Here is a 21,856-nt window from a genome sequence, read left to right as displayed (position 1 = left end):
TTACAGGGAGGATTAAATAGGTGACACAGGGGGAACAGGGGGAGTGGGAAGATGTACTGGGCCCAGCTCTGAGTCCTACAGTTAGAATGAAGGGCTCTAGGGTCCCGGCACCGTGGCCTAGCGGCTAAGGTCCTCGCCTTGAAAGCCCTGGGATCCCATATGGGCGCTGGTTCTAATCCCGGCAGCTCCACTTCCCATCCAGCTCCCTGCTTGTGGCCTGGGAAAGCAGTTGAGGAAGGCCCAATGCTTTGGGATCCTGCACCTGTGTGGGAGACCTGGAGGAGGTTCCTGGCTCCTGGCTTCAGATTGGCACAGCACCACTTCCCATCCAGCTCCCTGCTTGTGGCCTGGGAAAGCAGTCAAGGATGGCCCAATGCTTTGGGATCCTGCACCCATGTGGGAGACCTGGAGGAGGTTCCTGGCTCCTGGCTTCAGATCGGCACAGCACCACTTCCCATCCAGCTCCCTGCTTGTGGCCTGGGAAAGCAGTCACTGATGGCCCAATGCTTTGGGATCCTGCACCTGTGTGGGAGACCTGGAGGAGGTTCCTGGCTCCTGGCTTCAGATCGGCCCAGCACCGGCCGTTGTGCTCACTTGGGGAGTGAATCATTGGATGGAAGATCTTCCTCTCTGTCTCTCCTGCTCTCTGTATATCTGACTTGGTAATAAAAATAAATAAATCTTAAAAAAAAAAAAAAAAAAGGAATGAAGGGCCCTGGAGGGCAGGGAGCTGTCCACGGTGCTCAGGGCTGGACCACAGCACCCAGCACAAAGTAAATGCTCAGTAAACATACAGGCTGAATGTTGGAGGTCCGTCAGGGAGGCTGACAGGGTGTGAGGTAGGCAGGGTAGCAGGGCTGGGGCTGAGGGCATGTTGGTCCAAATTATTTTTTCTCTTAAGATTTGTTTGTTTAAAAGGCAGAGAAACACACACAGAAAGACAGAAATAAAGAGAAAGATCTTACACCTGTTACTGCATTCTTCAAATGGCTCAACAGTCAGGTCTTGGCCAGGCTAAAGCCAAGAACCTGGAACTCTATCTGGGTCTCTGACATGGGTGGTAAAGGCCCCCAAATACTTGGGCCATTTTCTGCTGCCTTCTCAGGCACATTAGGAGGAAGCTGGGTTGGAAGTGGACGAGCCGGGACTCAAACCAGCAATGTTATATGGGCTGCTGGTGTCACAAGTGATGGTGTCACTTAGCTTACTGGGCCACAGTGCTGACCACGAAACCCACATTTTTATGAGAGCTTCACTGATATTTAAATGTTGACCATGAAGGCAGGCAATGGAACAGTGGTTAGAATGAATAGCATCTCTGCCTCCCATATCAGAGTGCCTGGTTCAAATCCCAGCTCTTCCACTTCCCATCCAACTTCCTGCTGGTATGCACTCTGGAAGATAGCAGGAGGTGCCTCAAGTCTGTGGGTCCCTGCCACCAACATGGGAGACTCGGACTGAGCTTCCAGGTCTCAGCTTTAGCACGGGCATGGCCCATTTGTGGCAGGCATTCTAGGGAGTGAATGAGGAGATAGAAACTCCTGTCTTTTCAAGTAAATAAGGTAAATTTGGGAGCTGGCTTTGTGGCACTGCCTGCAAAGCTGCTATCCTGTATATGTGCCAGTTTGAGTACTGACTGCTCATTTCTCACTCAGCTCCCTGCTAATGCACCTGGAAGGCAGATGATGGTCCAAGTACTCAGGCCTCTGCAATCCATATAGGAGACCCAGCTGTAGTACCTGGATCCTAGTTTCAGCCTAGCCTAGTCTGGAATATAAGTCACAATAATAAGAGACTCAAATATATTCAAATACATAAAGCACAACTACAACAACACAAAAACAATCCAACTGAAACATGAGCAAAGGAAGATGTGTGCATGACCTTTGTGTACACGAAGAGGCTCAACACCACTCACCATTAGCGAATCACCAACCCAAAAGCACCCCTTGGCACCCATTAGTATGGCTGCTGTGAAAACCCAAGAAACAACACAGCAAGTGCTGGCCGGGATGTGGAAAAGCTGGGCCACTTCCGCACTGCGGGCGGGAATGTCAGACGCTGCAGCTCCCTCCAGAAATGAAAGACAGAACTACTAGATGACCAAGTCCCTTCATCTCAGAGCTGGAAATGAGGATCCTCGAGACACAATGTACAACACATCATGGGCCCCTGCACAGGTCATAAGCAGAATGCTTGATATAAAGTGGAGCAACATGGGTCTGGTGCAATAAACTACTGGCAAAATCCTTGCCTTGAATGTTCCAGGATCCTGTATGGGCACCAGTTCGTATCCCAGTGGCTCCACTTTCAATTCAACTCCCTGCATGTGGCCTGGGAAAGCAGTGGAAAATGATCCAAAGTTGGGACCCTGCACCCATGTGGGAGACCCGGAACAAGCTCCTGGCTCCTGGATTTGGATCAGCTCAGCTCCAGCCGATGCAACCACTTGGGCAGTGAACCAGTAGATGGAAGATCTCTCTCCATCTATGTCTCCTTCTCTCTCTGTAAATCTGCCTTTCCAATAAAAATAAATACATCTTGGGCCCGGGGGCGTGGCCTAGCGGCTAAAGTCCTCGCCTTGAAAGCCCCGGGATCCCATATGGACGCCGGTTCTAATCCCGGCAGCTCCACTTCCCATCCAGCTCCCTGCTTGTGGCCTGGGAAAGCAGTTGAGGAAGGCCCAATGCTTTGGGACCCTGCACCCGCGTGGGAGACCCAGAAGAGGTTCCTGGTTCCAGGCTTCGGATCGGTGTGCATCGACCCGTTGCGGCTCACTTGGGGAGTGAATCATCGGACGGAAGATCTTCCTCTCTGTCTCTCCTCCTCTGTGTATATCTGGCTGTAATAAAATGAATAAATCTTTAAAATAAATAAATAAATAAATAAATAAATAAATAAATAAATAAATACATCTTTTTTTAAAAAAAAAAAGGAAGTGGAGCAATTGGGACACAAACAGTGCTCATATGAGATGCTGGTGCTGCAGGTGGAGGATTAGCCTGATACATCACCATGCTGGCCCGTCTACCACAATTTTCTAAAATGATGATTTTGAAAAAAGGCCAGGGACTGGTACTGTCGTGTAATGGGTAAATCTGCCACCTGGGGCACTGGCATCTGAAATGGGAGCCAGTTCAGGTCTCAGCTGCTCTATGTCTGATCCCATTCCTTGCTCATGCACCTGAGAAAGCAGCAGCAGATGGCACCTGGCATCCTGAACCCATGGGGGAGACCCTGATGCTCCTGGCTTCAGCCCAGCCCTGCTGTGGCTGTGCGGTCATTTGGGGAATGAAACAACAGATGGACGCGCTCTCTCTTTCCTTCTCTCTCTCTAATTCTGCCTTTCTAACAGACAAATAAATAAATAAATCTCTTCTTAAGAACAGGCCAAATAAGGTACTTTTAAGAGCAACATCTAGTTTTCTAGTTTATGGCCACTAAGAACAATTTTTTTAAAATACTTTGAGAGGGAGAGACAGACAGAAAAAACGAGCAAGTGAGAGAGAAAGCTTCCCTTTCCTGATTCACGTCCCAACTGCCCACAAAGGCTGGGACCGGGCTGGGCTGAAGCCAGGAATCAAGAATCCAATCCAGGTCTCCTGGTGGGTGACAGCAGCCCAATGACCAGAGTTCTCACTGAGTCTGTATTCGCAGGAAGCTGGAGGCAGGAGCCAGAGCTGGGCAATGAACCCACATGGGACGCAGGGGCATTCACTGCTAAGCCAGCATGCCTGCCCCAAGGGATAGTTTTTCTGTGTCAAGGTTGAAGGAGAGGAAGGGCATGGGACTGCCACTTGCATAGCTTGTTACACTGGGGAACCTACAGGGCCCAGCTTCAGAGATGCCCAAAGACAGGACATCAAAGCCACCCAGGAGTGGTTCTGGGCTGCTGCATCCTAGCCCTGCAGCCTGAGTGTCCCAACAAATGTAGGCGCTTCCACCTGCCTTGGCCTCAGACACTCCGGCATCCCCATGCATGTATCGGCTTTTAAGCCCCAGGCCACCCCTCCACCACCCTGCAGAGGGTGCTCCCCATTACACAAGAAGGAAAACTGAGGTTCCAAGAGGATGAGTAGTACCCAAAGAGTCACCTGACCACCAACTGACCCATGCAAGATCTGGCGAGGCCCCTTCTCCTCCTTGTGACCAAGCTATGTGAGCCTTTTAGAATCCACAACGTGGAAAAGTGGTCAGGTTGAGAGGTGGGTCTGATCTCTAGACGGGCATGCAGAAAAGGTGCTGTGCGTCTGGGGCAGGGGAGTGGGGGGGTCTTCCTTAGGGAAGCAGCTTTCAGAATGCTAGAACAGAGCATGCAGCAGCCATGCCACCCAGGTGCCATTGCCCGATATCCAAACAGCTATGTTTCTTAGCTTCAGTGCAGGGAGAAAGGAAGAAACAACCTGGGCTTGGGCTCCTGCTTGCATGATCACAGAGCCAGTGAGCTGCAAGCTCGGCAACTCACCAGGGACCGCCTTGGCCAGGGACTGTTATTATGCCCATTCCGCAGATGAGGAATTGGAGGTGCAGAGTGCTAATTAGCTACCTAGGGTCACACAGCTAATGAGTGGTGCCAAAGTGAGACTGGGAACTCAGCTCCAGGTTCACCTCCACAGGGCAGCTCAGACACCTGAAGCTGCAGGTGCATCTTCTGAGAAATTTCCAGAAAAGGGCTGGCAGTCAGAGTTCCCAAACAATACGTGAGCCGAGACTGGGGACCACTGCGAACTTCTGGGTCACTGGGGAGAGGGTTACGGGGGGGTGGAGCTGGAGGGTCCTGAAGGAGGTTGGAGTGGGGAGGGTGGTTTCACAGATGCCAAGGCAGCTGAACTGCTTCACCCTCACCCTCAACTTCGACACAGCGAAACATCCACTTTGTTAATTACAGGGAGCAGTGATTTTTTTTAAAAAAACTTGTTTAGAGTCACTACAGATCACATATGATTATGATTTCATCTGTGGGAAACGTTCAGAAAAGGTAAAATCCATGAAAACAGCAGGCAGGTGAAGGGTTGCAGAGGGAGGGAGCTGACTGTCAATAGGGCTTTGGGAGGGGGGCTGTAAATAGCAGCCATACCTACTCATGACCAGGAAACCCTCTATCACAGGGGGGTCTGAATTTAGGATGTGAGAATGGGCTCGCAATAAAGCTCACGGAATAAAGAAAATAAAGCCTTGGATTGTGGCATAAAGGGTTAAGCTGCCACATACAACGCCAGGATCCCTTCTGGATGCCGGTTCATGTCCCGGCTACTTCACTGCCGATCCAGCTCCCTACTTATGACCTGGAAAAGCAGTGGAAAATGGCCCAAAGCCCCAGGACCCTGCACCCATGGGGAGACCCAGAAGAAGTTTTTGCCTCCCGGCTTTGGCCCTTCTTCCAGCTCTCTGTAACGCTGTCAGGAAGGAAGGGAGGGAGGGAGGAAGAAACACACACACAAGATTTGCCCTCAAAGAGAAGCCCTGGATCACCAGGCTGGGCCAGAGCTGCTGCTGGGTGCCTACCTCAGACCCTCCTGCAGAGTCGTCCTAGACCAAGCCCATTGCCCCAGGGCAGTGCCGTCTACACCGCCTTCCCTTAGCTCAGAATGCGCTTTCCTCTGCTTGGTGCCCACTTCAGCCCTGCTCTGCTGTTGCAGGGAGACTGTCTTCAACCACCCAGAGGCCCTCACAGCCACGCATGAGTCCCTCCTGCAGAGCCCTCATCACTTGTTCCTTCTTACCTCACACTCACACACGTGCCTGGAACCAGTGACCATCTTCCTGAAGCCTACAGCCTCTACAGGGGCAGAGGTGCACCAGCCCTCCAGGTCCTAAAGAGACTCCCGCAGCTGTCTGAGAAGGGCAGGTGGGCAGCAGGGAACACAGCTGGCCACATGGAGGCCCACAAACAGGGAAACAACAGGTAACGGTGTAAGAGGCAAACACAGGGCATGAAGGCTGCCCCCAGAAGGCTCACCCCTGAGCAATGGGTAAGCAGCAACAAACAGCTTTGAAGGACCGAGGCACCTGTGCACTGTAATGCATTGCTCCCTGAGCGGAGAAGGTTGCAGCAGGCCCCTGGCTTGTCCTGCCTCCTCTAGCGTGTTCACTGGCTGACAGAGGAGACCCCAGCCATCTCCTCTTTCTACACTGGTGGCTGACCCCTGTCCTGTAACTAGCTCCACAAGTGGATAATGGTGAGCTCTACCGGCCTCAACCTCCTCGGGTACCTGGTTCTGCAGCTGGGTAGCCGTGGCTTGCTGGTCACTGTCATGGAGGGCCAGCCTCTCCCTCAGGACCACCAGCTCCTCCTGGAGCTGGGCCTTCTCCTCCTGGAGCTGGGACATGGCCTCCACCATCCTATGCACGACGGGGACTGCCCCTGGAGATCCCGACAGGCTCGAGCACCTCCCACTGCCAAATAGCCGGCCACCTGCAAACAGAGCAGTGGCTGATCAGAGGGTGTGACAGAAGGAGGCGGGCAGGGTGCCCCCCAAGGCAGGGTGGACTGCTGGGGAAGCAGTGGGATGCAAGCAGAGAACCTGGGGTACAGGGCAGGGGACCTGGAAGCTGTAGCAACAGGGGTCTGTCAGGGCTGCCTGGGGTTGGGGGCCCTTCTGCTGCTCTCAGAGACAGAAGGCCTGGATGAAGATGTTAGAGTGCATGGGCATTCCCTGCGGCCTTCTCTCAGAGCCTGTGCCCCAGGGCTTTCGGGTGCTAGCCCCTCTTCAGGGTCAGTCTGCCAGGAACTGCAGCTGAGACAGGAGAACAGGAGACACCATTCTTAGGGAAGCACAGCCTCTTACAGCCTCTCACCGTCTCAAGAGTCCTAGAGAAAAAAGCAGGGCTGGGCCTGCATGGAGTGGTCACCTGCGCACAGAGGCAGAGCAAGAAGAGTACGACACAATCACGTATGTGTGCAGGTGTGTGTAAGAGAGAGAGAGATGGGTCAGCATGCAGAGACGGCCCTGTGCATGCAACCAGGCTGGGTCCACGTGAGACCTGCACACATGCAGGCACACGATAAATACAGAGGTTGGAGGAGTTCTCTCCTACCTCTAGGAGCAAAAGACGGACAGATGCAGGACAAGGACACGGATTGAAGGCCCCAGATCTGCTGACAGGGCCCCAGCAAAACTTACTGCAGCTCACAGGTGCCTGTAGCTTTGCAAGTGGGGAGCTAGGCAGTGGATGGAAAGGCAGTGGCGGAGTGTGTGTGTGGGGTGGGGGAGTTATTTCCTCCCATCAGGCACTGCACATAGAGACCAAGCAGGGAGTTCAAGAGCAAAGGGCAATGAAAGGCACCTGCTGGCCTGGGAGCCCTACCCACTTTGCCTCAAGCCCCAGGGTTTCTGGGCTTTGTTTGGAGTGGGCGGGCTCCCAGCTCCCTGCCTCTGTGAACGAAGCCACCTGCACCTGACCCAGCTGGCTGGCAGCCTCAGCAGGAGGCAGCCAGCGTGTTTGTTCACTGCTCAGTGGACAAGGCCAACAAACTGGGCAGCAGGGGGATGGGGGTGAGGGCCTGGCAGGGACCTCCCAGCACCACCAGTGAGGGAGGAACACAGGTGGGAGACAGGAGGGGGAAGAGGGCCCTCTAGAGAGAGCAGGAAGGGTGCAAGCACCCCAGCTTCTCTCTCCTTCCAGAGAGCAGGAGCTGAGGCAGCCCCTGGGTGGACAGGAAGCCTGGCTCCACAGCCTGCACATGACACAGCATGCATGTCACATGGAGCTGGCCGAGCTTCCCGCGATGAGTTCTAGAGAGAGTGAGGGCAGGTGGATGCTTCCAGGCCTGCACACGGGGCTGCCGTGTGACCTGCGTGCAGGGAAAATGCTGGACTTGGCTCTGGAGCTTGGTCTGCCATCTAGGAGATACATGGGAGGAGGGGCTCCATGGGGTCACCTTCAGGGAAGTGCAGACAATGCAGCTTGCCCAAAAGACCACTTGGGGGAATGGAGCCCGCAGCCTGTTAGGGATGTGCAGGGCCAGGGACTGGGAAGAGAGCCTGAGAGAGCTGATGTTTGGGTCGCTGCTCCTGCCACAGAGGTCTCAGAAGCCCTCCCCTAGTAGGTACCCTCCTGACCTGGGCATGACCAACACGCAGGTGCAAGGAGCTACCTGGGGTCCTGGTGGGAAGGTGGGGGATGGCACTGGGGGAGGGGAGTGATGCTGACTGATGCTGAAGGAGGTCCCAGCACGAGGCATAAGGCAGGACAGGATGAAAGCAAAGGAACATCAGGGTGGGCGGAATGGAGCCCTGGGTCCAGAGCATTGCGCCCACCTCAAAGACTGGTGTTCAAAAGAGTGTGGCCCTCCAAGTCCCTGCTGGGGCCCTGCCCCCATGAGGCTCCAGCCTGGCATCTCCTGACAAGAATCATCCTTGTTCTTCACTGGGGTGGGTCTCTGCCTGGCTACTCTGCTGCCCAATGAAGAAAGTCCATTTGCCAACTGGGAAATACTGCTTCCCTCCCTTCCCAGACCCTGTCTGCCCACTCCGCAGACAGACCCTGCACCTGCCGCTCGACACAAAGTGCCTGGGCAGAGGCAGGCATGAAAGGCTCGGCATGGTCTCAGAGCAGGGAGTGGCTTCTTCGGGCCCCAGCAAGTTCAGACACACAGATTAACCTTTGGCAGTGGCGGCGGGAGGCAAATAACAGGAGGCTGGCTCCACTTTGCGCCGTCTGCCCGCTCCTGGTCTCTCCTGTGGGTGCCTGAGGATGCTGGGCTCAGACTCACTGCTGGGCACCTCAGCATGGATCTGTGAGGCTACGGGGCGGGGGTTGGAGTTGGGGAGGTTATAGAATCTTCCAGAACCTCAGGCAGAGAAGAATAGAGCTGCCAGCTCCTTTCCTCTGGTACCGCAAGGCAGCAGAATGAAAACTGGGGTCCCCTACAAGCCAGGGTCCTCACAAGTCCAGGATGTGGGCAGGTGGACAGGGAACAGAGAGGAAAGGGGGGAAGCCAGGCCTCTCCCTGCAGGCAGTGGCGTCAGTGCGGCTGCCACTGTGCCCTGCTTTTGACAGGCACTGGGAAGAGACAAAACGTGGGGAAATTCAATTCTAGCTCCAGCTGGCCAAGGCCTCTTATCACTGGGTGGCACCCCGGGAGGGAAGAGGGTGGCAGGGGAAAGGGAGTGATACATACACCATTCTTGACCCCGGGGAGGGGCAGGTGGCTGCTGAGAGTGGGCCCCGACCCCACAAGGGGCTTCCTCTGGCACTAGCCTGGCCAGGGTGCTGGGCTACCAGGCAGACCTCCCTTACCTGTTTTCTCTACATTCATGGCACTGCCACCGGCTTCCGGGGCCTCTCGTTCACGCCTGGGGGCCGGCGCAGGCCTCTTTGCGAGTTTCTCTTCTTTCGTCCCCTGACTCTTGCTCTCGTACCCCTTGTCCTGCAGGGCCTGCTGCCAAGACACAATCAGAGGCCTCTTGTCAATGGAGACTCTGCCGGGAAGGGGACTCCTTGTGCTCAGGGCAGTGGAGCGCTCCTGGAGCTGGCACGAACCCCAGGGGGGCCAGCAGGTCCAGGCCCTGCCAGCTGAGGTGAGGACAGCCCCACAGGGAAGTGGTGGCACAGCTTCTCTTGCCACCCTGGGGCAGCTGGCCCTGTGCACCAACAGGGAGGGCTCAAGGGCCTTCAAGTCCACAGGCGAGTCAGTGGGGCAATAGCCCCATTGATCCTGAGCACCTGTCCCCGCCCTGCCACATGTGCACCTGTCTGGGGCATCTTCTCCCTTCCCCATCACGTCAGCCACCACCACCCCAAGGGTGCGTCTCCTGTATCCAAGTGGCACCCTCAGGGCCACTAAGGCCACAGCACCCAAGTCCATGTGTTAGCACAAGGACTGCCCCATTGCCCTCACTCCTCAGCCCCGGTGCAGGCAGGGCAAAGATTTAGTCACTGAGCCATTGTGCCAGGTTCTATATTTTCAAAAGAACTTTATGCCCTCTGTGTTTTGAAAATTCCTGGTCTGAGGACTGGCACTGCAATTTGCAGTAGGTTAAGCCTCCACCTGTGTACTGGTTCATGTCCCGGCTGTTCCACTTCCCATCCAGCTCCCCACTTGTGGCCTGGGAAAGCAGTAGAGGGTGGCCCAAAGCCTTGGGATCCTGCACGCTTGTGGGAGACCCCGAAGAAGCTCCTGGCCCCTGGCTTCGGATCAGCTCAGCTCTGGCTGTTGTGGCCATTTGGGGAGTAAATTGTTGATGGAAGATCTTTCTGTTTCTCCTTCCCTCTGCAAATGTGCTTTTCCAATAAAAATAAAACAAATCTTAAAAAAAAAAAAAAGAGGGCCTGGTGCAGTAGCCTAGTGGCGTAAGTCCTTGCCTTGAATGCACCGGGATCCCATATGGGCACTGGTTTTTATCCCAGCTGCTCCACTTTCCTCCTGCATGTGACTGGGAATGCAGTAGAGGATGGCCCAAAGCCTTGGGACCCTGCACCCGTGTGGGATACCGGGACGAAGTTCCTGGCTCCTGGCTTCAGACTGGCTTAGCTCTGACCATTGTGGCTACTTGGGGAGAGAAATCAGCAAATGTCAGATCTGTCTCTCCTCTCTGTAAATCAGACTTTCCAATTAAAAAGAAATACATCCAAAAAGAAGAAAAAGAGAAAGAAGGGAGGGAGGGAGGGAGGAAGAGAATGAGAAAAAGGGAAGCAGGGAGGGAGGGAGGGAGCATAGGAGGAAGGGAGAAATGCCTGGTTCAAGGTGGCAGGGCCCTGGTGGGAGGCCTGGCTCTGCCTGGTGTGAGCCATGTGACTGTGGGCAGCTTCCTTGCCTTCGCTGGCTGCACCATCTTCCTGCTCAGAGCACAGACCAGAGCAGCAGCTCCCGCCTCACAGGGGCCAGCGTGGCCAGCTGAGGCAAGATCCGTGGGAGGCGGCTGGCACTGGTGAAGATACCGACATGAGCAGCTAGCACAGGTGGGATGAGCCCCTGTCCAGAACTTTTTGGACTTGGGAACATCGGCCCATAGCCCAGGAGAGACCGTGGGGAGGGGCACCCAGTCTGAGCATGGAGTCTCTAGGCCTGCTGCACATGCACAGAACCCAATTGTCATTTCACGAAACACTTTTCCATGTAAACACTGAGAATTGTGTCACAAAACAAACTTTTGTGGTATGGACGTGCCCACCTATGGCATCATGTCAGCACACAGCAAGTTCTGAATTTTGGAATAACTGGAACTTATTTTTTCACAAGGGGGGAAGGGGGCACTATAGCAACCCGTTATTTCTGTCATATTTACATCTCACTTTGATCACTGAAAAGTCACTTACAGAAAAGCAAGGAGACATAACAATCATGCAGCCACTCTGGTCATCTGCTCCCGCCCTCCCAGGACCGTGGGTCCCACTAGAAAAGGCAGGGGGCATGCCCACCGACCTCATGTTGCCCCCAACCCCGACCATGTAGCGGTGGTGGCAGCTATAGTTCCCATTTGCCACCCCAAGCCATGGTCACACTATTTCTGGTCTGCTGGCCAACTCCTTGGAAGGACAGACCAGCCCAAGGGGTTGGGGATTTCATCAGTGCTCCTGTACAGAAAAACCTTGAGTTTCTACCGCTGCCCTAGAGGTTGGGGTGGCCCTGCATCTGCCCCGGTCACCTCCCCGCTCTTGGGACCCACCATGCCCCGCGTGCATGACCTTTGAATGTGTCCGAACTTCCCGGTGCCTGGAAACCATCTGCTGGCGCAGCAGCTCCTTGGGGATCCTCAGCAGATCTGCTGACCCCAGAACTGACACCCCATCATCAAAACTCAGCACATGGCCACCGCCCAGCTCCAGGCTGCAGGCTTCTGACCACGGCCGCCCACTTAACTACCACCGGCTCAAATCCGAGCGGAGCTCTGCTTGCCTGACTTCTTTAACTCTTCTCTCACCAGATCTGTTTTGCCCCTAGACCTCCTGGAAAAAAGAAGACTAGCTGGGTTCCATTGCCACAGCTGGATGGCATGAGGCAAAACAAGAAATACTGCCAAACCTGAAACTGACCCTGAAACCAGGTCAACTGCTGGGCACGCGTTCCTCATGCCCGGGACTTTCATCCTGCACATGGGAGGACTCGCATCAAGGGTATATGTACTGCCCCTGCTCCATCCTGTCCTCACCATGTGCATGTGCCTCAAGGGGCCATGCCAGCATGACTTCTAGCAAGGGCAGAGTCTACATGTGTGGCCAGCAGGAAGTGGGGAACAGTGAGTGATCTCACGCACACCCTTGCTTGGTCATATCCTGAGGGAACTCCAGTCCTCTGTGGTCTTTGCCTGCCTGCATTCATATATTTGTGACCGTGACCGCTTGGTCACTGTGTGGAGCACTGCTAGACTGCCCCAGGTGTTTTTCTTCCTCACCATGTCCCTGCAACTAGCACAGCCCTGGCACACAGCAGGCCCTGTGTTAGTATTTGTGGAACAAATGCACTCATGCAGAATGGGCACAGTCTGCGTTGCTCTGAAAACGTGCCAAGTGACAAAATGAATGTCACCCAAGTGTGGGGGGGGGAGCTCAAGGGGCTCCTTGCCCTCAGGCACAGACACAGCAGGTGGGTTTGAAGACAAGCCCCAAAGCATACAAGGCCTTACGCTGGAGGAAGGTACAGCACATTTTAACATGCATGAAGAGATGGCCAAGACTCACTGTTGAGAAAAAGAGCTGGCCATAGAAACAGACATCAAGGTCAAGGATAATCCCTACTGTATAAATACAAGGAGACACTTGTATGGGAGAGAGAAGCAACTACACGTTACACTAGAGGATTCTCTTAGGCAAGAGGCATTCGAGGTCTAAGTGTGGCGCCTGTGGCCCACATGAACTCTGAGTACCATGTGCTACAAGGCTTGTATTGGTTATTGGTTCAGACCCCAGCCTGCTGTATGGCCAGCAGCAGCAACTCACTTCACCTCTCTGCGTCTCAATGTCTTCCTCTATAAAACTGAAGAGACAGTGTCTGGAGGCTGTGACAAGGGTCCAAGAACTGGCATGAGCTGTGTGACAACAGGCTCATGTGTGTGACAGAAGGTAGCTGTCACCAGTGCCCTTATCCTGCATGGCTCCCAACCAGGCCCAGGTACACCAAGTTGGGCCCAGTGACACAGCCATCACTCCCAGAGAAAATCTCCCTTCAGCAGAGCTTTCTGCTTGGCCTTTACACAAAGAAATATAAGCATCACTCCAGCTCACCCCCACCCCACACCTGTCTGCCCTCCCGCCCTAGGAAGTCCCACACTTTTCACCCTAAAGCTCTGTCACTCCCCCAGATAACAAAGCAAACTGCCTCACCAGCCTACGGTAAAGAGGCACCTGGCAGGTCCCAGTTCTCCCTGGGGACCCAGCTTGCTGGAGGTCAAACGGCCAAGGCATCCCTACCCAGCCAGCCACCCACAGTCCCAATGGTCTTACCTGCACAGTCAGGTACAGCCTGTGGGGGCTCCCGGAGCCAGCCCAGTCCACACTGAGCGCTCGACACTGCGCTAGGGCGGGTCGAGCTGTGCTTCGGGCACTGGAGTCCTCCTCACCGCTGATCGCTGCGTCTTTCCCACGCCCTGGCCCGGGACAGAGAAGCAGGTGAGACACTCTGACCACTGCTCAGTGCAGGGCTGTGGCAGCATTCAGCTTCCATACATAACCTGGCTGCTCCCCTTCCACCCAACCTGGCCTCCTCCCCCTGCCACATCTTCCTGCATCTGTTCCACACATGGGCAGGGGTCACCCCCAAGCCTCTCTGCAGACCCCATGTGTTACCTGGCACTACAGTGGCTTTGGCGCTGGCATGTGCTCTTTAGCGCCCTCTGCAAAGAGTGGCAGAAGGAAATCAGTGCCAGGCAGTACCTGGAGCCCTTGGCTTCATTACTCTGGCTGCCTCTAGGTGGCAATTTCTCCCCTGACTTTGCCAGGAACCAACCTTTGCCTGGTAGCCTGTTCCTTATGTCTCCAAAAGCATACTCAGAGGCAGCTAGAACCTACCCCCTGGCATGTCCCACCCAGAGCAAGAGAGAGGGCTACCTGGGGCAGGACACCCCACCCACCTGCACCTTCCAGTATGGCATATGGGGTTCCACAAGTAAAACAGGGACTCCCTTCGGAGAGCCAACAGTCCCCAAGGGTATAATGCCCTAAATGCCCGTCTCCACTCCCCGCAAGGCCAAGAGCTTTCCAGACCCCACAGCCCTTTGTGTCTACTGATGGGTTTATTTTTATGGATTTGAAAGGCAGAGAGACCAATACAGACAGACAAGAATAGTCCATACACTGGTTCACTACTCAAATGCCTGGCAACAGCCAGGGCCGGGCCAGGCTGACTCCCAAGAGTCAGAGATTTATCTAGGTCTCCCACATGGACCCAAGTACTTGCTTGAGCCATCCCCTGCTGCCCTTCCCTCACCCCCAGAGTACACATGCAGGAAGCCAGAATTGGAGTCAGCTGGGATGTGACCCCAAACACTCCAAAGTGTGAGTCACTAGATCCCCACCTTCCATTTCGCTTGTTCCTCAGTTTACTCGTCAGCAAAGTGGGGATTATAACGGAGCCTCACAAGCCTGTGATGAGGCTCTGACAGGATGAGACAATGGAGCATCCCAAGTCCACCCGGAGTACCACTGCTATCCGTCCATGACCTCCCCAATGGACAGGCAAAGAACAGGGGGCTGAGATCTGGTGAGATAACCTATTGGCTAAATCCTTGCCTTGTATCCACTGGGATCCCATATGGGCACCGGTTCATACCCCCGCTGCTCCACTTCCCATCCAGCTCCTTGCTTGTGAGCTGGGAATGCAGTAGAGGATGGTCCAAGATTTTGGGACCCTGCACCCGTGTGGGAAACCAGGAAGAAGTTCCTGGCTCCTGGCTTCAGATGGGCTCAGTTTCAGCCGTTGTGGCCACTTAGAGAGTAAACCAGCAGCCTGATCTTTGTCTCTGTCTCTCCTCTCTCTGTATATCTACCTTTTCAATAAAATCTTAAAAAAAAAAAAAAGAAAAAGAAAACTGGAGGCTCGAATGGATTAACAGGGTGCCCAGGGTCACCTGAAGCCAGTATTCAATGCCAGGTGCCAATCAACCCTATGCGGCTACCTGTCTGGGGGGTTGCAGAGGGGAGGCTGGGGCACCGAGGGGCCTGGCGCAGCTGTGCTGGCAGGTGCCGAGTCTCCACCCCTCATGCAGGGTTCTGTTTGGCTCCTGCCTTCCACTTCTAACACAGCTGAGGCTGCACGGCCGTGGTTGCCACAGTGCCCACCTGACAGGTGCACACACACACAGGCCCGGCAGGGACCACAAAAAACCCTTCGGGACAACCTCACTGGCTGGTCCCAGTTTCTTGCTCACATTTTTTTTTTCCAAGGGAAGATCCCTTTTTCTTTCCCACCAGAAAGGCAGGACTTGCTCACATTACATTTGTGATCCTAAAGATAACCTTGTCCTCTCCTGGACCCAAAACTCCTAGCTTTTCCCAGAGGTCCCCGGGGGCATGCTGAGCCCGGCAGAGCTACTGAGGAGCAGCAGTGAGATCTTGGAAGACATCCCTCTGGCAGCCAATGAAAACATGAATACAGGAGACAGGGAAAGAATGAGAGGAAATTGTGATGTGCCTCAGTTTCCCCTTCTATTCAGGGAGATGCTTGAAGCCAATGGCCCAAGAGGCAAGCTGGTTATCTAAACCCCTTTCCCTGTGTAGGTTAGCCAACTCCAGCAGAGCAGCCAACCTGGAGAGCTGGGTCTCTCTGACAACACCATGGCATCCTATCCACAACTAGCTTGGGAAAAGGTCCTGGGCAGCTCTTCGACCCTTACTCTCCAGCCCCACTCAGCACCAGAGTAACCATTCATCCCTTACCAGCTACACACCTCCGGGAGACATGACCCAGACAGGTATGTTGGCACTGACAGATACCAGGGTCCCAACAAGTCCAGTGTGGGGACTCCTTCACCAACCTGTGCTGCCAGGCATCTACAGAGGCTGCCTGGAGGGTACCTCCCCCGGGAACACATGGGTGTCCAAAACCCCCACCAGGCTGCGCTCCCGAGCAGCCTCCGTCCACTCCTAGTGCCTTCCTCGCCTTCCTTAGGCCAGCCCAGGCGGGATCAAGTGTCAGCACCACCACGCAGGGCGCCCCGGCCAGCCGCCACTTCCTACCTTGTTTACCAGCCACAAGCCCGGGAATGCTTGGCCTGGGATGGGGCAGATCAGACAGCAGAGTCCGGAGCTGGCTGGGTCGGGGAGACTGAGGTTGTTGGCCCCGCTCTGTGACTGTTAAAGTTTAACCCGGCTCCGAGGACTGGGGCATCCAGCAGGCAGGGTGCAGGGAAGGGCGCCCAGAGAGACCACGATAGGCTCTGAGCCTCCACGCCTGCCCGCCTGCCCGCCTGCCCGGCTCAGGCTGCCGCTCACCCTGTAATTACCTGACAGCTCTGACTGAGGTTAGGAACCGGCAAGAAACCTCAGTCTCATCTCTGGTATCTGGAGGAAGGACGGGAAATAAAGAGGCATTTTAAAAATGCGGACTCACCAGTTCTCAACCTTCCCAGGCCGGTGTGTGGGGCTGGGCGGGTGGCAGGGCTGGCTGGGGCTGGGGCGGGGCGAGCCATCCCCGGCTGCTCCAGCTCTGGGGCCCGGCCCACTCTCCACAGGCCCCGCAGTGAAGGCGTGGCTCCCAGGTTCCACGTCCTGCGAGAGGGGACCATGGCCTGGGGCTCTGCAGCCTCCTCCTCCTCCTCCTCCTCTGGGCGCGTGGCAGCCTGTGGGAAAAGATCGAGGGGGAGAAGAGGAGCTTGGGGACAGATCCTGGAATGACATGGATCTCCTGTTGCCCAGGAAAGCAGCCCCCACAGCAGTGTCCTTCCAGAATGAAATGGGACTCCTCACCATTTGCCTGGTGCTTGCTAAAACTGAATAGGGGATGCTCAGCAAGCAGCCCACCAGGTGTGTGTGCAAACATACTGTGGAGTCTGTGATGTAGCTGGGCAACGCAAAGACAGCATGAGGGGTGTACAGCCCCACCTGGAGGCACAGCCACAGGTGGGTGTGTCTCCCCCAAAAGTTTGATCCTTTTTCTCTAAGATATCTCCTTTTCTTACTGCACCCAGCCTCGGCCTCAGGCTCCTGCACTTTAGGTCTGTGGCCCAGCAGCTAATGCTCCCAAGTGGAAGGGCTTGGAAAGGTCCCGGACTGTGGCCAGTGCCAAGCACGATGGATCTGCAACAAATTCTCTTAAAGTTAGTTCATTCAGGTATCTGCCTGGCCAGGGTGTGGCAAGCACCACCACAGGTGTTGAGAACAGGAAACCCATTCAATCCTCATTTACTGATTATTTATCAGGTGACTTATTACGGGCTGGATCCCTGCTACACACAGAAGGGGGAGAGAGACCTCTTTGATCAGGAAAGATGTGGCCCCAGAGCCAAAAGTCCTATCAACATGTCAATAAACCCTCACAGTGTGAATGGAGATCCAGGGAGGCGGGAGGTGGGTGCCAGGACCAAGGCAGGTGCAGGAAATGGAGGTGACATGCACAGCACAGATGGACACTGAAGACCTCAGTGGGCCCTCACACACGGGGCCAATAGACCAGAGTCCCAGCAGTCACTGCACAAAACTTCCTTGGGGACCTACTATGTGCAAAGCAGCCCAGAGGGCATCAAAGCTACAGTCCCAGGCTCAAATGGCCACGTCACAGAAGGAAGGTCAGCCTACAGAGGCAAAGCAGGGTTTGCTTTTGGTTCTGAGTTGGGGAGAGTGCTGCTCAACAGATGTTCTAGTATAGCACTGTCCCCCACCCCGACTGCAAAGACCACCTCCTGCAGGCAGGAAAGTCATCTATCAGAACGATAGCCACCAGCCCCAGTCCACTCTGGCTCCAGCATGCAGCCTGCAGCTGCACCCACATCACACACTCTGCGCGGCTTGCTGGGTGGATGTTCTGAACTGCCCCCCTTACAATCGCTGAGCCCGCAACCTGGAAGAGAGGCCAGGGCTGGACAGAGAGATGCCAAGCTACAGAGGTGGGGAGGTTGAGTGAGTGAGAGGAGTGGCAGCTGGGCGAGGACGGGGGCAGAGGAGGATGTCAGAGAGGTGGCAGGTGCACTGTCCAGAAACAACCAGTGAGTGCAGGGAGGGAGAGGATGGTGCATCATGCCAGCTGGAAGAGAGCAGAGATGGTGGGGGCTCTAGGGTTCTCGTAAGGCAGAAAGCAGTGGGTAGGACAGAGGGCAGCTCAGAAGGTTGGAGGAGTGGGGTGGGGCCAGAGGAAGCAGCCAATTCCTTCTGCTTGAGGATGTTTGGCTATGGTGGCAAAAAAGACACCCTAGAGAATGTGGTATACCAAAAGACAGAGTTGAACATGCTGGGTAGATAGGCAGGAATGAATGAGGTCCTGGGAGGCAAAATAAATGAATGCATGTAAGAGTCCAGGGCTGGAGGCTGAAGAACTAGTATCAGAGGCTGCAGAGCTGTGCCCAGCACTTCACGGTCTCTTCCTTCCTTCCTTGACTTGGAGGAGGAGGCTCCCAGACACAGGCCCACTGCGAGAGGAGTGCAGTGTGTGTGCCCAAGGAAGGGACAGGGGCCAGTTCAAACACGTGAGCAGACTCCATTCAGGCGGTGGGACGGAGCAGACGAAACCATGGGAAGCAGAGCACATCTTGGTCCCCAGACACACCAACCGCCCTGCTGGCCAAGAGCAGGAGGAGCAGAAGGACCAGTCCACTGTGTGCCCAGCTGCAGGGCATTCAAGGCTGACTGCACTGAGGGGAGCTGGGCTCTGGCTGAGGGGTAGGGGCAGAGATGCTGGCCCTGGGGCTACCAGGAAGTGAAGCTGGGAGGCGGCCAGGAAGATGCTAGGGGGAGAGAGGAAGGGCGTGTGCTAGCTCCCCAAGGGGAAATAGCAGCTGAATTTAGCAGCAAGCAGGGAAGTAAGGCCAAATGTCTGGAAGTATCCCAAAGGAACCCAGGCATGTAATGCCGGACCTGGGGTCCCAGGACCTTCACCAACCTGGGGCTCCTGGGGTAGGGCCACAATGCTGTGCAGACCCTGGTTCTGTCACTGAGTGGCTGTGTGACCTTGGAGGATGTCTCCACCTCTCTGTGCCTCCTTCTCTGTCTCTATGCAATTCAGGGGGCCAGTGTGAGCCTGCCCAGTGCACAATCCTGGCATGTGCCAGAAGTGTGTTTTGTTTTGCAGCGGCTCTACTCTAGTGGCAGGGGACTCAGAGGGACTGACTGGGAACCGAGGGCAAAAAGAGCACCTGTGTCTGTGGGTTTAGACCATGCTGGCTCTGACCTTGCCCTAGACCAGGGGACACTGCATAGACGGCAGCCCAGATGACATCTGCCCACAGGCCACTTCTGGGGAGTGCCTGGTCCCCCTGGTGAGGGGTAAGGGATAGACAGAACAAAGGTCAGAGAGGTTAGACAGGGACTTGGGTCACTCCGAGGCAACCTCAACTCTGGCGTCAACCCCGGCATCCACACCAACAGCAGAGTTCAGCACCTGTGTCCCTGAGATCTGCTCACTGCTGACACAGGGTCCCAGGTTCCGGCCAGTGCCTCTGGCCGACCAAGTCCGCAACTTTATCAAGGGCACCAGGTACACATCCCACTTCAGATGGGTGCTCACCCAGCTTCAGGCATAGGGAGAGCCAGGGAAGATGAAGGGGGCCTCCAGCCCCATCTAGAGACTCACCCCATGTTGGGAGGTCACAGTGGGGGCCACAAACGCTCTTGGAAAATTTACACACGGCTTCCTCTTTAAGATCTCCCAGGGCCAGGCCCTTTCCTGCGCCAGCTGAGTTCTGCGCTAACTCACATTTGGGGGTTGGAGAGGGGTGGCTGCTGGGCTTTCCCAGATGGGACACCCTCCCTCCCAGCTGCTGCTTGTCAAGGGTCCTCCCCTCCCTGCCCCACGAGGGCACCGGCACAGGGCCTCCTTCCTGACCTCAGGACCACGCAGCCCACCCCTAGCGCTGCCAGGAGGCAAGAGAATTGGACGCAGGGGCAGGGCAAGGACCAAAACCGCAGCCGGCAAAGGGCCTAGAGGCGGGGACCTGGAAGAGACCCCTGCAAAGGGGGCGGTGCTGATTGGCAATGCAGATCCCAGGTACGGTCTGCGCTGTCCCCACCAATGAAATCAGACTCGGGCACAGAGCCTGCCCGGTTCCCAGAGGACGTGCCGCCCCCAGGCCCAGCTTCCAGCAAGATCCTGAGCTCTGGCTGGACGACGCTGAGGGGGTCTGAGGGTTGGGTACTGCGTAAGGGTTGGGTCTCTGGGGGCCCGGCTCTCCTTGCGTTCCTAGCGGGTCCCGGCACAGCAGTCCCTCGGAAAGGGCCAGCCGGACAGACGGACGCAGCGTCCCGAACGGCGGAGCGGGCGGAGCCCGAGCGTCCAGCCCGTCCCCAGCCCGCCTGGGCCCTCGACTCACCGGCCCGGTGGAGGCAGGATCCCGGCGTCGCCGTAGCGCCCGGAGCTCGGCCGGGCCCGGCCCGCCGGTGGGAGGCAGCTCCACGCCGCCACCTCCTTCTCCTCCTCCTTGGTCCGCCCCGCTCCTGCCCCTCCCGCACACTTTCCACAGGAAATGATTAACTCGGGCCGCGGCGTGATACCATGGCAACCGGCTCCGACCCCGGCGGGGGGCGGCGCGTGCTCAGCCACGCGCACGCGCGAGCCCAGACACTCGCGCGTCCCCGCACACGCTGGTGCACGTGTGTGGGCTTGGCCGCACCGGCTTGCACGCCCACACACGTGTTCCTGCTTTCTTTGAATGATCTCCTGCTCAGGTTATGCCGCCGCACCTCCCGGTGCAGGTCAGACAACGCCCACCCATGAAATTGTCACTCAGAAGCAAACCCATGGCAGGTGGTACACACAGAGTGCTCACACAAACTAGTATACGCAGCGTGAAACCCAGAACCAAGGATTCGGACATTGATGAGCCGGCTGTTATGGCATGGCAGATGTTCAGAACACCAACTCAGGTCCTAGCTGTTCCGCTTCTGATACAGTTCCCTGCTAATGCGCTGGGAAAGCAGTGGAGGTTGGCCCACGTGGGAGACCAGATGAAGCTTCTGACTCAAGGCTTTTGGGGAATGAAACAGTGAATGGAACATGTGATACTTATCCTTCTCTCTGCTCTGCCTTTCAAATAGATTAATCTTAAAAAAAAAAAAAAAATCTACGCATCCCAGCCAATACCCATACAGGGTGCTTCAGAAAGTTCACTGGGGCCCAGCACAAGGACTTAGTGACTAAATTCTCACCTTGCACATGGCAGGATTCCATATGGGCACTGGTTCGTGTCCCAGCTGCTCCACTTCCCATCCAGCTCTCTGCTTGTGGGCTGGAAAGCAGAGGAGGATGGTCCAAAGCCATAAGACTCTGCACCCACATGGGAAACCTGAAAGAAGCTCCTGACTTCAGATCAGCTCAGCTCTGGCCATTTTCGCCTTATGAGGAGTGAACCAGTGGATGGAAGATCTTTCTGTCTCTCCTTCCCTCTGTAAATCTGATTTGCCTTCCCAATAAAAATAAATAAATCTTTTAAAAAGAAAATTCATGGAAATTTTTTTTAAGAGAGTGAGCTCTCCCATCTTTATGACCCAAATGCCTACAAAATCAGGGGCTGGGCCAGGCCAATGCCAGGAGCCAGGAACTCAATCCTTGTTTCTCACAGGGGCAGGGTGAGGTAGGGACCCAAATACTGAGACCTTCACCTGACTGTATCCCAGGGTGAACATTAGCCAGAGCTGGAGTAGGGAACAGCCAAGTACCACATTTAGCACACTGCTTTGGGATGTAGGTGCCCCAACAGGTGCCTCAACTACCAGGTCAAACATTAGCCCCATGCATTACCTTTTAACTTAATTTTTAAACAGATTTATTTAA

General features: G+C 55.5%; 1 protein-coding gene across 5 annotated transcripts in view; it reads right to left on the bottom strand.

The window, feature by feature from the left end:
* The window catches only part of KIFC3 (kinesin family member C3), a 28,436-nt gene extending 11,724 nt beyond the window's left edge, over positions 1 to 16,712 (bottom strand). For 2 of the 5 annotated variants that reach the window (XM_036492703.2, XM_036492704.2), the window contains exons 1-4: positions 16,490 to 16,712; positions 13,387 to 13,529; positions 9,244 to 9,385; positions 6,213 to 6,415 (exon numbers count right to left, since the gene is read on the bottom strand). In XM_036492703.2, coding sequence (XP_036348596.1) covers positions 6,213 to 6,415; positions 9,244 to 9,385; positions 13,387 to 13,529; positions 16,490 to 16,664 — 663 coding nt within the window. In that variant the 5' untranslated portion in view covers positions 16,665 to 16,712. Of the gene's footprint in view, positions 1 to 6,212; positions 6,416 to 9,243; positions 9,386 to 13,386; positions 13,530 to 13,728; positions 13,776 to 16,116; positions 16,246 to 16,489 lie in introns of those variants that run through there. The other 3 variants (XM_058674102.1, XM_058674103.1, XM_004583895.2) reach the window with 3 other exon arrangements.
* Between the last annotated feature and the right edge of the window lie 5,144 nt (positions 16,713 to 21,856).

Source organism: Ochotona princeps, chromosome 16 (assembly GCF_030435755.1).
Source record: "Ochotona princeps isolate mOchPri1 chromosome 16, mOchPri1.hap1, whole genome shotgun sequence".
NCBI lineage: Eukaryota > Metazoa > Chordata > Mammalia > Lagomorpha > Ochotonidae > Ochotona > Ochotona princeps.
This window is presented reverse-complemented; position numbering and strand designations above follow the sequence as displayed.